The following is a 15,190-nucleotide window of genomic DNA, read 5'->3' on the forward strand; positions in this document are numbered from 1 at the left end:
GATGTCTGCCTGTCCCGAAACTTTCACCTCATCGAGAACGTTTCTCAACGCGGTTTGATTACGTGTCCCGTGTTCGACGCATGACCGCCGCGATATTCTCGGCCGGGTCGGCCAATAACGACCCTGAAATTCAGTTCTCGGTCTCGTTCTAGGACAGAGCCGACATTTATCTACCATCTAGAGATCTATGGAGGCCGCCCGCCGGTGCAACGACAGCGAATTTCGGTTTCACCGGCGCGGATCCACTTTCACTTTCACCGAAACGCCGGCCGGCGAAACCACGGCCCTTTTTGGGGCATATTTATGCGCCACAACATTCCCGACGAACATCCATCATTCGCATTTTAACATCACAAGTTTCAGAAATTCAACAGAGTAGACACTCGCAATCTATAGTCCTATGCATTTTAATCTGAAACAATAATATTCGTCCGTAAAAATACGTTAATTTTTCCGAGGGTTGTCGGCGCTGCGATAGCTCTCCCAAGATGGCGGACCTCGAAAATCCTCTCCCGACGATTATTCTGTCCTCCGAGAAGTTTCTGCAGGATATTGTTAGACAAATGCCTTTGTTCACTCGGCCTTTGTAATAAAAGCTGCGTGAAGTTCGCAAAAACGTGGTAATAACTTCTTTGGACGCGGTCGAACTTCCGAGGTGGGCGACTCCGTTACTGCAGGAATGTACAGTGCTCGTTTAATCGGACTTCTTGCGGGGTATGCAAAGCGGATTGAACGAGAACAATGTCGGGTTTAGGAGCCATCGAAGATCAATTAAGCGGCGATATTCCGTGGGACGGAAGTTGCCGGAACGTCGCGGCCATTTTACATAATGGACAGCGAACAGATTGCATAATAATTATGGCGGATAGACGCGCAAGAAGTCTCCGAGGGAGTATTGATCGCGACGCCAACGACACCGTATCTGGGTTGAAACGGAGCGACGTTCCGGCCCCCCTCCAGCGATCTCTCTCGATCGCCTTCGGCGAGCGATCCATGGGTTCTGAGGGTCTGCTACCGAAACGAGAAAGCCGGGCGGAATAAAAATCGCGCGATGTGTCGCAAATGATCGCGTTCCAGCTAGCTCGGGCCACTTACGTGATCTACGCGGCTGCGATCAAGTTTCTCGAAACGCCCGTGATCCACGTAACGATCATTAGGCGAGCCGGTATCTTGGACTTCTCTAATACCAGGTCGTGGCAGATTAAATTTCCGATTTGGTCGTGATTGGCCCGGATCGCGTGGTAATTACAACCTTTTCTGCCTGGCCTTTTGTGGTACAGGGCGTTTCATTGTTATCGAACGACCACGCCTGCGTCGATCGCTAATTTCTGAGGACTGCGATGTCATTAGACGAGAACGTGATTAGTCTCCGATGGGAACGCGCCCGTAACAGTGGGCGTTATGATTCCGAGTATGCATCTACAGGGCGTTTCATAATTAGAGGTCCGAGAAGCGTAATTAATAAAATGATAGTCCGTAGCCCTTGGAGGTCTCAATTCTTCTATCTTGTAATTATAATGTTGTTGGGACAGCTTGTAATATTTTGAAACGGACACCGTTTTTCTAAGTATTGCCTTTTATTTTCCATCGATTCTTTAGATTTTAATGTAGAAATAAATTTTATTTATAAATAACATTTTACATCTAATTAAAATTACAAATACATGCGACTGAATAATCAAGACTGGTAATTCAAGAATCATTAATAAGTTTTCAATAATTAAAAATAAAATGGAGTTGATATATTAATGGATTCTATAGCATGATAAAAGAATGCAGACCAAACACAAGATAATTGAACTCATACAATTACTTAGTACTTAAAATATGTATAATGTACGGAATGTTTTATAAGTAATGGTCCAACATCCGACTTTTTTGATTTTATTAATCCACACGTAAAAGATAAAACTACCAGACCCGCACATTTCGAATACAGTGTCCAAGCACCGCGTGCAAAAAGACGGGCCAAAAGCCTCTATCCTTCAGTTTACGTATCCACGGTGAATGAATAACGCCTCTTTTGCGAGCGACTGTACATACAACAGAATAATACACACACGTACCGTACAACGACGAAAAAAGTCTTGTTAAATTGCGGACAATTGCTGGGGACCGCAGAACGGCCGTCGAGTTTCGTAATTCCCGCGAGCGAGAGAAAAATGGCCTCCGCAGTTCCCCTCGAAATCGCGAGCCGATGACGCTGAAAGAAACGCCGCCCTAAATGGATTCGCGGATGCGGGCTCGTGAGAACTGTTGCGAAACGCGGATCGACGTTGTCCTCGCGTAATGCGTGGCATTGCACGGATTTCTTACTTTTCCGCGTATCCGCTTCGAATTACGAAAACATCTTCCACTCAAATATCACATTTATGACTTCTAGCTATTCTTCTAATTATAAATAAAATTTACAATGCAATTTTATCTATAAAATGTCAACTGAAATGTAAAACTAGCTTGCTGTCTTTACAAGAAAAAGAAATCATAGATTAGTAGATTTTAAATTATTAAAATTTATAAATAAATTTAAATTATATTTATATTGTAATAATATATTATGTATATAATATTATTTATTATATTTTATATTATAATATAAGATAGACTTTTGAGATATGGACTAGGAATACTCTTATTTTCTCACGCAATATAGTATTTGGCAAATAAACCTTTTTTAAATAGTAGTTACATATATATTTGAAATATATTTAAAACGCTTTATCAAATATATTTTAAATTTTATTTCCATATGTAACTACTTTTTTTAAAAATTATATTTACCAAGTGGCAAACAAGACAAAGATATTGACAGTCCATATACTATTTCAAAAACCTATGTTCCTGAAATCCAGATATTTTTCTGGTTCAAAACAGCTCATCTTTTCTCATTGTAGCCCAGAAATAGAGGCTAAAAGGTTAGACACCCCTAATCTACAACGCTCTGGCCACCTCAGAAGTATTATTTCCCTAATCATGAACGAACCGAACGTCTTTCATTAGAAAGTGTTTCGTGATTCTCTGCAAGCTTAGAAGTCCCCGCACTTGCTGCGAACATTTTTGACGATCGCCCCGCCAAAAATGCGGACCGGTGTCCTGGTCCAGGAGATCAGCATCGAAGATCCTCCGATGAAAGGACTGCCGCGACCGATCTCGCACCTGACGTAGGTCAACTGCACCAGCTGCTGGCCCAAGGGCTGTTTCCGGTAGCCGGGCCTACCGTGCGATCCTATATTCTCGATCCTGGTCGCTTTCGAGGGACTCCTAGATCCGAGAAGATCGTCGATCGATCTGATGATCCTCGGCGATCTAATCGGCACGATCCTGTAGATCGTCCTCGGCGCGTAGACAATGCTCCGGTGCATCGGTTTCGGGGGAATCCTCGGAAACGCGTCGATCGGCACGTGACCGAACCTTGGATCCTTCGGATCATTATTCAGGGGATCGAAGGCTGATTTTAGGATCAGGTTGAACCCCAGGACCGATCCTTCGATCCCGTCCTCCAGGCCCTTGTCGAAATCAGTGTACTCTTGGCCTAATACTATGTCTCCTTTGCTTGGGATCACGTGGCCGATTGTCTGAAAATGATCGGTGATTTATTAGAACGATCTATTTAATTGTTTTTAATGGAATATGTGACAAAATAGCTTTGCAATGGAAAATGCGAATAGGGTGTTTATAATGATAAAACGAAAAGGGTGTAGGTCACTTTCGACCCAGTCTTCGGTGGTCTGTCGATCAATGAGCATTTAATTCGAGGGAAAGATTCCCTTCCCGATTCCGAAAGGATTCCGATTCCCGAGCTATTTTCTCGATGTTTGACGGTTCTTAGGCGAGGATCTCGGATGCTTACGAACCTCTTCGGAGCGACCTTGAACCCAGAGCTGCCCGTTCACCCACAAAGCGTAACGACCGGCCTGGTTCTCCCAGCTCTGGCACAGGTGGTACCAGCGGTTCTCGTGAATGTCGGTCGGCGCTGCGAATACCTGTGTCCCGCCGATCTCCAGGTGAACGCTGCGACCATGCGGCGAGATCCACGCGCGCACCAACCGATCCTTCTCGTTCTCTGTCGCGTCGAAGAAATAATCAACACCCCCAATCTCCAGAAAGTTACCGAATCAAAGACTAATGCGCTTCCGATACCGAGCGAGGATTTGTTTAAATTTGAATCATAGCGGGAAATGATTCGACTTTAAGTCGAGATTACGCGTAAAATAATTAAAAAGAATATCAATAAATTTGAACGATGCCGGCTAAGTGTCGCGAATTTAAATCGCGATCAGGAATAAACTATGCAGAAATAATTCGCAAACTCGAGCTTGGATTCCCGCGGAGGGGGGATCGGTATCGTTTATCGATACACGCGGCGCAAAATTAATAAAAGACCGCCGCGCGCGTTGGGCGCGTTGGGGCAACGGGTGTTCCGATGGAGGGGGAAAAAAAAAGTCCAATAAAGAAGTTGTCCGGGTTCGGCGAACCCAGTTCGAAAAGTAGGCGAATGAAATTCCGGCGAGATTGCATCCCGGAGTTTCCGTTTCGCGGAAAATCGGATCCGGCTTTTCCCCACCCCTCCGCCCCAACTCCCCCCTCCCCGATTACTTACTCGAGTAGGAGAAGATAGAATGGGGGTGAGTAAGGTCGACGGACTCCATCCACAGGCAGAACGTGAACTCAGTCAGCTCCGGCACCGGCAATTCCCATCTGAGGAACTGGAATCACGTCGATTTAGGTTAACGATCCGGTTTACCAGGCGTCCTAAATTTTACGGGGGCTCTTCGACCGCTTTTTACGCGAATGGCGGTGTTGCTTTTTTTTTTTGTTTTACTGGACACAGCGTGGCTCGAACTATGGGGGGAAAGATCGCGGACGTTCGAAAATTTGCGCGGAAAGTCGCGCGATTTTAAATATGGATTTACGAGGGCGTATTTTAGATCGCGCGTTTTAGGGGTTCCTCGGCAATTTTTACGAGAATACCGGTGTCGCTTTTTGCTGGAATGGGTGTCGGTCGTTCGAGTACGTACTTCCAACGAATGCGAGGAAATTTTTTTGTTCGAATATCGCGCTAATGGTTGGACAATGTGGCGCGGGAATGAAAAATTCAATTGTAAGAATTTATATCAGAACGTGAATTTTCAGGGCTTTTTGGTAATATTTATAGGAAAACCTGTACTTTATATTACCAAATTAGATATAGATCGAGAAAGTGCATACTTTTATTTATGGAAAAACAATTTTTCTATTTCTAATTTCGTAACGAGGAGGGCAGAATCTGGCGCGGAATTCAAATATGGATTTACAAGGGTTTTCATTATCCCTCTTTAAGGGAACTTTGACAATTTATAAAGGAAGAACAATATTGTTCATTACCAAATCGAATATGTGTTGTTAAACTACATACTTTGAACTGTAAAGAGACATTTGTTCCAGTGGAAAAAAAAGGTTATTTGCATTTCTGGGGCAATTATTTCGTCGTTATATGGTATGCAGTTTCCTCTGGGAAAATTCGTTAACGAGCCTCGATTTATGGTATCGGCACGTGGTGTCGAAATTGCCGGTCAATTCATTGCCACCCGTTTTTCCATTGGCGGAGAGACTGCGACGCGTAACAAGCGGGAAACTAGATCAGGGGCATCGCGTGCGAACGGTCGCTTTCTAAGCTTTCTTTGAACACCGGCGAATTTCGTAACGCGAATGGACCAGTTGCAAATTCGGGATTATCACTGCAACACGGTTTCCATTGGATCTCGTCGCACTTTGTTCGATCGAAAAACCCCCTAAATCTGCCAGAGGCACCTCGTAGACGATTAAAAAAATTGGAAATCTTGCTGTGGAAAATGAAATTTGATCGGGTTTAATCAAACCAATTTCATCGACATTTTAATGGCACGATGAAAACGTTACTCGAATACAGAACTGTAATCTTGCTCATCGGCTTATCAAATATTCGCTTAATAAATGCAAAGCTCAAGAATTTCTCTTCGACTGGAATTTCTCTAATTGACTTCGTAAACGTAATATAATCTGACTGCGGATTTTAGATGTCTATAGCAAAATTGATTAGCTGAGATAGGAAATTGTGAAACTACAAGAAGAATTCAATAACACTGTTTAATATTAATTCTCGCAATCGTCTTGGAAAATATTGATTTTATTCAAACATTCGCAGCCTGATTATAATTAATCAGTCTGGTACAAAAAAAATCCACAAGCACTGTTTCGATAAGCAAATTAATTCTGAAGGGTTCGCACTTCGTCACGATGACAACAATTCCTCAAAAATTCGCACAAGAACCATAGAATTAAATATAGTAGCCAAGGGTAGGTCTCACCTGTATGTATCCCTTTTGAGTGAGCACCACCTTGTGCATGGGGGTAGTACGGGGCCCTTGCAGCGGCTGGTCCAAAATAGACGTGCACCGAGCCAGCAGGAAGAAAACGATGCACCCTCGAAAAACGGTCGCAGCCCTCCCAGCCATCTCGACAAAGAATCATCCCCTGTTCGCAGGTCTTCAGGTTCGAATCCCCTTCGCCATCCGAGCAACAATTTATCGTTGAGGTTCTCAGACGGAAAGCGTGTTCGTCGGAGCCGTGTTTGTCCGTTCCATTCTACTTAGAATTATGCGCGGTCAGAAGAAGTCGAAGAGGAGGCACGATGACAGTGCGGCGAGCACTCGGCGCGAGTACACCATACTAAACAGGGCCGGCCGGTTCAGCCGCGCGATTTCGAGCGGCCATACTGGAGGGGCGGTTGATCGGAGAACCGAACCGAACCGGTCGTTTAACCCGCACCTTGATTCCGCGCGGCGGAAGTCCGGGAACGCGACCGTCGCTCATCCCCCCGATATATCGGACGTCACACTTCACGGAGCAAAAGCCTGGAAGTGGTGCTCCGGCGTTCCCCTTGACCGGTAACGTTGCGTATCTCGTCGATCGGCCGAGCTGCCCCGCGAACAGGCACCGCTGTTCGAAACACCGCGAAAAAACTGCATCGAAAACGTGCCGTAGAACTTTTTCATTGAACGCGTCGTTGGCGAGGTAATTCGCTTTGAAATCACGGTCCGCGCGGATGTCGAAACTCCGACCTCGTCTCAGCCGCACATATTTGCACCCGATTTTCTCGAAGACCATAAGTCTCATAGAAAAGTAACCTACATAGTTTCGTCTCAGTTTTTTTCATGCAGATTCGCCTAGTTACCTTCGGTTTGTTTTTCTCGTTCTTTTGTTCTTTTGTTCTTGTTAGTGTTCTCGTTACGCGGCACGCATTTTTTCATCCCGGATCGAGCGCCCGGCTGGTCGAAAAAAGAAACAGGGAAAGCGTAATCGCGATACGCCGGGATTGCATAATCACGGCGAGTTACGTGTTTCAAGTTGTTGACGCGAAGGTTCGGTAATAAACGAGGTGTCGGTCGAAGCCGATACGAATTAGAAACACAGAAACAAGCACTAGCCAGGCTCCGCTTTCGTAATCTCGAAAGTCTTCCCGGTAAGAGAGACAGCAGGGAATCGCGGGCATCCATGGGGATTTATGGGCCGTAAAATGGCTGACGGCTAAGGGACACGGTTCACCGCGGGGACGAAACTCGGGGCCCCATTACCGACCCGTATCGTTTTCATTGCCAACCGGCGCGCATCTTTTCCCTTTCTCGTTGCCGTTTTCACCGCGGCGATCGCACGCAACCATGGAAACTCAGTTTCTATGCTAATTCGTATATTTCTAAACTATCCCTCGAGCGATTCACCACCTACGTCGTAACAAAAATTGGAATTTATAGCCTGTTAATAATTTTATTGTTGGCACGACGAACAGCGGGATCGACGCTATTCGACGAACGCGTTTGAAAGGATAATAGCCTCCTGATCGATTATTGACGAAGAACAAGCTCGGAACTGGTCCCGGGGAAATTTCGATCCTGCAAATGTCTGTCAAGATCAAGATTGACGGGGAAAGCGAGAACACAATTCCGTTTTTGCAACGTTTCTCGATCCGTCGGCGGTTGTAGCGATATCTAACCGCGCGGCAACTACCTTGAGGTTTTTCAAACCGCTATCGGACGCCGGTTATTTACACGCGAACCGTTTCGATCACTTTCTACCTATAATCGACCTTTTCCATCGAGACGGTTGCACAATCCTGCAAATATAATTTCGATATCTTCCCGGGTTACGCAGGCGCATACATACCCATGTACTAATTACGAAACGAAACTTTTCGGATAGTCGAACTCGCATGTGAAAATGTTCACGGTCCACCGGACGGTATTTTTCACCGTGACGGTTAACTAATCAGGAAAACGAATGATTTATGTTCCAGACGGCGAAGAATTCGACTTCCGGTAGCAGCGGCTACTACGTCGGCGGAAGCAGCACGTTGCCCCGTGGCGGCCAGCTGATGAGGGCGTACAGCCCGGCGGCGTCTTCCGTCGTGGGCGGTCCGACCGCGACGCCCACGCAACCGAAACCTCTGGCTACATCAGGTATGCCGGAAGTTCAGGGACGTCGTCGCTGTTCCCGCGAAACCACGACTCGGTTGAACGACTGCCGCGAGAGATCGCTGCTTCTGCGCCTGAACTAACACCCCTCATGCTTACCCACGCTACTACAATCTTTCCCTAGATACCTCGGTCCGCGGTCATTTGCCCCGCCATGTAACAATCGATGCCTGGGCCAATCTGGACCGCTAACTCTGTCAATATCGCACAGATCGCTCGATACGTAACCAATTTAAGCTTTCCACGGCTCCGGTCAAAGTTGACCCGGGCATCGCCGGGACACGAATCGCCGAGATTTTCCGATTTCAACGGTTCACACGACTCGCCAGCTCATACAACGTCATTTCTGGTTGACCTCGAGATAGATACGACCTCGAGAACGACCAGGTTCGACGCACCTGCACGCGCTAACCCCGCCATTCGACTCTGCCTGCAGCGACGATCGAAGATCGATCGAGTAACGGGTTCGTCGACGAGCTCCGGTTGACTTGCGAGAACGATCACAGTTCATGGATCGTGGTTCAACGTTTCGCAAACACGGTCAACCTCTGCTCGCTGACTCGCATCAGCCAAACGCCTCCTTTCCCCGCGATCCTGTTCGCATTATCCAAGCTTTCGACGCCAGGACTGCTAGCACGAGACCCGCCCGTTGCCTCGTCGATCCGCGTAGATCCTACCGGCGCGAGCGCGATCGTCGACGATCATTCGTGTCACGTCTTTGCTACCGAGCGATGGAAGTAGCAATCTACAGTGGCGACTCTCATAGTGCTCAGCAACCTGCGGTGCTTCTTACTAAAGAAAATCCCTAGGGCCGTAGACTTTGATATGTTGTTTGTAACGCAACGACATTGAGGTCGCTGTAGCTAGAGCGTGGTGTAAACATTGAAAAGAACCTAGGATATCGAAAACTGACAAATCACTAGAACCGTAAGCATAGGGGAAACCAGGCGAGCGGTAACAGAAGTATAGGGGTGTGTTTGCGATGTATAGAAGCAGACGCACGTACACGGGAGTAGTTGTGGACGATTGGTGCAGGTGATTTAGGTAGGATGAGCACTATGGGAGCCGCTCGTGTGGCAAGGGACGAGGTCAGGGAGAGACGCGGCTTGAACCGAAACAGCTGGGTACATTGGTTTTTGTTTGGTTTTTCCGGACGGTTGGATAGGTGGTGGCGGGGTGCCGCCGGCCAAGCCGCTTCGCAGCTACCAGTGTGTTAAGAGTCCCCTTGGAAGCCTCGGGGGCTCGGCTCGCTTCTCTAGAGACAGCTCGGTCTCCCTCTATAGTATAGCAGGTCAGTAGAGTTATCCTTAAACGAAGAAGAACGAAAAACCGACGGACTATTCGGGAGAACGAAATTACCGAAACGAAACGAACGGGAAAGATCGATAGATCGATACGCGAACTCTCGTCGCGGGAACAAGTTGAGACCATTTCATCTTTCCCTCGATCATGGTGCCCTCTGCCTCTCGTAACGTGATTCGCGCGCGCGCGGTAACCAACTCGACGATTCTCGACGGCGGATCCGTAACGGCGCGGTGCCGGCGCGTCCTTGTCGGAACAATACGACTGGATCGAGGCCCGTCCCGATGAAACCGGGTCGAGGACGCCCGTGTGTCCCGCGGGGTGTCGAGAATCGTTCCAGTCGATTCGCGGGCGTCGTCGTTTCCTCGACGGATCGAGAGGGCGAGCGTCTGGCTCGACTACACGGAGGCGGTTTGGTCGCAAACGAATACCCTAATTGGCACACTGGCTCGAGAAATAGTCGTGGAAGTGCTGCGTCTCTGTCTTGTGGCAGCAAGCATCGAGGCACACCGAGGTCTGGATTAGTGCAACCGACTCGGCTCGGATCGGCTGACGGCGCAGCCTCGGATAAACCGAAGAACGCTAAACTTTACCCAGGGACACAGTCTTTGTGTTCGAAATGAAACCACGATTCTAACCTCCGAACCCTGCGTAGAAGCTTCTAGGGACCCTATATCCACCTGTAGCTCCGGTAGCAGTAGAGATGACTATCCCTTCATGTAAATGGGTATACCCCGCAAACTGAATTACCTAGGAATCCCTAGCGCCATTAACAAAAGCTAGTCGTCCCTCGGATTTTGTCTACCCTGTAACCAAAGTACCTAGGGGCATGGGAAAACTAATCGAGTGGCCTAGCACTAAACCAGACCCGACTGTGTCCAACCGAACTAGACCGGTTCGGCGACCCGAAATTACCCTGCGACACACGCACAATTGACCCTCCCAGCGCGTGGCATTCAGTAACGAACTAGTGAACCCCCGGTTGTGTCACCGCAACGTAGAACTTGCCATGACTCTTGAACGTCCCGTAAAGCATCCCTTCGCCCCGTACTCGGTGTGTAACCGACCCCGCTGTTTTACCGACGGGTCGATGTGCACCCGCTCGGTGGTAGACGACCCGCGGTCCCACTAAACTCCCCGATTGCCGCAGATCGACTGCACGAGACCGGCTACATGAGCAGCCCGGAGAGAGGCGGCGGCGTCAGCTCCGGATCCGGAAGATACCCGGCCGGACCCTACAGCGCCGGAAGCAGCTACGAGGATCCGTACTACTCCCAGTACTCGGGCACCGTCACGCCGGTCATCGACGAGGAAGCCAGGTAACCGGAGTTCCTTGATGCTTATCGACGGGGCTGGTCCACGGCCCTGGACGGTAACCAGACCCTTGCTGATTTCATACTCCGACGGACTTTCCCTCTGTCGACGCGATCCAACCCGAAATTGGGTCGCCGGGTTCTCGAAGTCTCTGCGACGAATTCGTTACTTTGGAAAATCTTTTTTCATCGGCTGGGGGAGCCGCGTGGATTGCACAGGGTGGCAACGACGATGGTTAAGGGAAGACAGGGAGATTTATGAGTGAAATCACGCGAAAACCTAGTACGTGAACTTAGTGGTTCTTTGACGCTTCACCGACCGGCAGACTATAAATCGGCTTTTTATCGTGACAACCAATAATTTAGTATCTATTATTGAGGTGAAAGTGATAGATTGCTCTACTGTAAGTTAGTAGAATTTTTTATGTATTAGATACTTCTCGCAATAGATAAAATAAAGATGAAAATCGCTTATCGCTGATGTTATGAAAGTATAAAAATGTTAATAGATTTAATTACCGTATAATGATGTAATGTTTACGGCCGAATGACCGGTTGGTAAAGTGTTAAGTCGTGGTATGTTTGAACTTGAAGTCATGAAATCCTAGAGCCTGAACTTGAGGGTCCATCAGTCTGAAGGTTTATGTTTCATGAAACCAGATACTGAGGTCTAAGCCTGAAGTTTGAACTTAGGAACCTCACCATGGAATCCTAGAATCTAAACTTATGGGTTCGCAAGTCCAAAGGTTTATATTTCACGAAACTGGACCTTGAGATCCAACGGTATCCCTAAATTCCTTAAGTCTGAATTTAGGGGTCTCGCCATGGAATCCCAGAGTTTGACTTACGTAAGCCTGAAGGTTGGCGTACCATAACACTGGACTTCGAGGTCTTAGATGAGCTAGTGTAGGATTGTCTGAACGCCCTGTGCAACCTGGTCGGCGTTGATCAGAGGGGAAGACCGATCGCGTGTCACCATGGATGGCTGATAGCGCGGATACGTGTGTCTCTGTTGTGGATGGTGCAGCGATACGGAGCTGTTGGAGGAATCGTACAGCCTATACGGTGTGAAACCGTCAGGCCGTCAGCCATCCGGTCCTCCGCGATCCCCGTTTCCTCCAGGGGCGGCACCACCTCTGCCACCCAGTGGTCAGAGCTACGACGCTACTCGGTACCGATCCACCTTGTCTATACACGTCGATAGAATCGAAATCAGTGAACGTAGAGCTCTCTGTCGATGCGATCCGGTCTCTCAGTGAATCATCTGACGCCGCGTTTCACGGAGCTCCCTTAGAAAAACCCCAGATAGTTCCCCGCCAAGCCGGAAACGCAGCGTCGGTGTACGAACGCTTTTGATCTGACTCGAATGCGCTTGCGAATGCGTCGTCCATAGACCCTACGGCCATCGTTCGCGGAGGAAACTTCCAGGACGAGAAAAATCGAGGATTGAAAAGCGTTTAAGCATTGTTCCCGCGTTGTACACCCTGTATATGTCAGTCGGTGGAAAGTGAAAAGCTCGCTCTTTCTCCCTCGGGTCGACGCTCCACGAAGCCTCCCCCGGCTCGGTTATTTATGTTCGCCCGTTTATCGACACGTTTCGAGTTCATCGATCGGTTGGAACGGAGGCTTCATTGACCCGGTAGAGGGAAAGAGAGAGATGGAGAGAGAGAGAGAGAGAGAGAGAGAGAGAGAGAGAGAGGAGACTCGTGCACACGCAGAGCTCTGTACCATTTTCTCGTTAGGCTGAATCCTCTCCGGGACGCTGGTCGTTCGTTTGGATGCATGTATAATACGCGTCGAAGCATGCAGAGATATCTGGCCCCGCGTTTGGAATCGAAACGCGGAACCGTCGGGTAATTTCAATCAGTTGGTTGGCACGCGTTGAACCATGTAGCACAGTCGAACGGACGGAATCGGGCCTGGATCTGGAGGATGATCCAGCCCTGATGCAGGACAATGTCCGCGCGAAGAGTCTAGTTAGGTCTTAGTAAGCTTTAACAATAGACCTTGGGCACTTGGTTAGCTAGTCATAGGTACAGTAGACCCCAAACATTGTCCTTCAGGATCGTTCGTTCGATGGTACTCCACGAGTTCAACTGCGAATCGGTGGAATGCAGCATGCCGATTAGCGATCGTAGAGAGAATGCATATCGAGCGCTTTTATGTATGTACGACATGTAGACCTTAGGACTAGTCCCACGCGGTCTTGGCCATCCAAGAGTTCGCCATCGAACCTTGGACCCAAGGTCCTGCGCGAGATCGTCAATGTCAGTCATCGTCACTGTCTCCTGGTATTCGATAGCGAGGTAGCAAACCCTCTGTCTGCGAATGGATCTACCTTTGCTACCTCGATACGCTTCTCGAAGGCACCACAATCCCCTAGATCCATAGTTTGCAATGTTGGACCTAACAGCCAAGCGGATCCAAGTGGCATCGACTAATCTGCTCGCTCTTCCTTCGTCTAGGATACGCGTGGAGCACATGGAGAGACAATTGGCCAACCTGACGGGGCTTGTGCAGAAGGCTCTGACCCACGCCCCTCACACGAGCCCATCACCCAGGGATTATCTGCAAGTGCCAGCGGGTCGCGACCCTTACGCGAGGGCGCCAGGTACGTTTCCGAGCCGAAATCCGCCAGTTCACGAAACTAGATTAGCCGCGCTGTCCTAGGACCTGGTCTCCGAGCAGGGACCACCCCCCGTTTCCGCTGGGGCTGGGCGCATTTTCGATGAATATATTTTTATTTATTTTCTAGTAGCCCCGTAGAATGAATAAATGTTCACGGAGTAGTTGCCCGAGGGAAGAGCCACTCGGCCACGCCCAGCTCCGGTGCCCGCGTAGTCCCCGCCCTTTTCTGTTCCGAGGCTCTTGAGTTTCCGCCCAGTCCCGCCCACCGGTTCGCCTCCGACGACCCGGGCGTTCGCATATTTCATTTCTCATTCGATTTCTCATCCCCCGTCGCACCACTAGACGCATTAGAAGCGTGTTAGCCTCTTGTTTCGTTCGAGTCGAATCATTCTGCGACGCTTTGACGCCTCTCTGCCCGTGTATGTTGTTCGCCCCGCCCATCTCGCTTTCTTCTACGATCCCGTTCGTTCGACAAACCCCGCCCCTCTCGCCCACTGTCACACCCACGTCTGTCTCATCACGTTGCGCGACTTCTTCCGCTCTCTTTTAGATACTTTTCTAGGTGATCGACCGGTCGGCGCTACCGGACAGCTAACGCTGGGACCTGAGTACCATATCTTCGTTTTTACATTTATGCGGGACTCGCCGCGTTTTCTTTAGGCACCTCGGTGCTCTTTTGAGACTTAGTACCGGAGGTCCTGAACATTTTAGCGCTGTTAGAATCGTCGTTTGACACGCACGCTTTAGCATTGAGAGTTATCCACGAAATCTTCAGGACTTCCCAGGCCCCTGTGAACCGTCTCGAGACTTTTTGAATTAATCTTCTCGGCCCAAGGAGTCTCGGGACAGTTTCAAAGTTAGAATCCCATCGCCACCAGCCGTCTCAGCAGCTGGCCCCGCCCTTCGAGCCGCCCAGGTAGCGCCTCGAAGGAGCGTACGAGTATAATTTGTGCCGTGGTCTACGCCGTCGCAGTAGTGCTCATTCGATTTCACCGGAGATCCGATCTCCGTCGGAAGACAATGCGTTTTGCATTTTCGCGGAGCAATCGGCACCGCTGCGACGCGTCGCAAGCACGGCCTAACAATTTTCCTATAAACCCTGCTGTACAACTGCTTTGTTATTCCGACTGACGCGCACACCAGGCGCCGGGGACGAGTTCGACAAACACTCTAGTTCCAGCTCTGCCTCATTGCCAGGTGTGTCTCTTCTCATCTTCTTTCTATCTTCTATTTTCCTATTGAATCACTGTGACCGCTATAGTCTCGTGCACCGTCGGACGGAGGACGGCCATTGCTACACTCGGCAATGGCGTCTGGGAAGCATAAAATATGTAGTTGCTCGAAGTTACTTGTAATTGCCATGCTAGAACAATTAAAGGCTAGACGACCGTCAAATCGCTAATCCGGCGTCCGACCGGTGGTGCACGCTCTCGCGTAATGCATAATGTGATTACTGTTGTT

The 15,190-nt window shown here is 48.9% G+C and overlaps 2 protein-coding genes across 15 annotated transcripts in view; one reads left to right on the forward strand and one right to left on the reverse strand.

The window, feature by feature from the left end:
* The window catches only part of LOC144473278 (uncharacterized), a 159,281-nt gene that overhangs the window by 127,562 nt on the left and 16,529 nt on the right, over positions 1 to 15,190 (forward strand). For 9 of the 14 annotated variants that reach the window (XM_078187014.1, XM_078187013.1, XM_078187009.1 and 6 more), the window contains 5 exons: positions 8,309 to 8,471; positions 9,652 to 9,777; positions 10,939 to 11,107; positions 13,567 to 13,712; positions 14,873 to 14,926. In XM_078187014.1, the coding sequence (XP_078043140.1) occupies positions 8,309 to 8,471; positions 9,652 to 9,777; positions 10,939 to 11,107; positions 13,567 to 13,712; positions 14,873 to 14,926 (658 nt within the window). The remainder of the gene's footprint in view (positions 1 to 8,308; positions 8,472 to 9,651; positions 9,778 to 10,938; positions 11,108 to 13,566; positions 13,713 to 14,872; positions 14,927 to 15,190) is intronic. The other 5 variants (XM_078187018.1, XM_078187020.1, XM_078187023.1 and 2 more) reach the window with 2 other exon arrangements.
* On the reverse strand, positions 3,027 to 6,473 carry LOC144473260 (uncharacterized). Its single transcript, XM_078186973.1, has 4 exons — positions 6,327 to 6,473; positions 4,601 to 4,706; positions 3,855 to 4,063; positions 3,027 to 3,575 (listed from the first exon to the last, which is right to left on the reverse strand). The coding sequence occupies exons 1-4, from the start codon at positions 6,471 to 6,473 to the stop codon at positions 3,027 to 3,029; spliced, it is 1,011 nt and encodes a 336-aa protein (XP_078043099.1).

The sequence above is a fragment of the Augochlora pura genome, chromosome 7, assembly GCF_028453695.1.
Source record: "Augochlora pura isolate Apur16 chromosome 7, APUR_v2.2.1, whole genome shotgun sequence".
Taxonomy (NCBI): Eukaryota; Metazoa; Arthropoda; class Insecta; order Hymenoptera; family Halictidae; genus Augochlora; species Augochlora pura.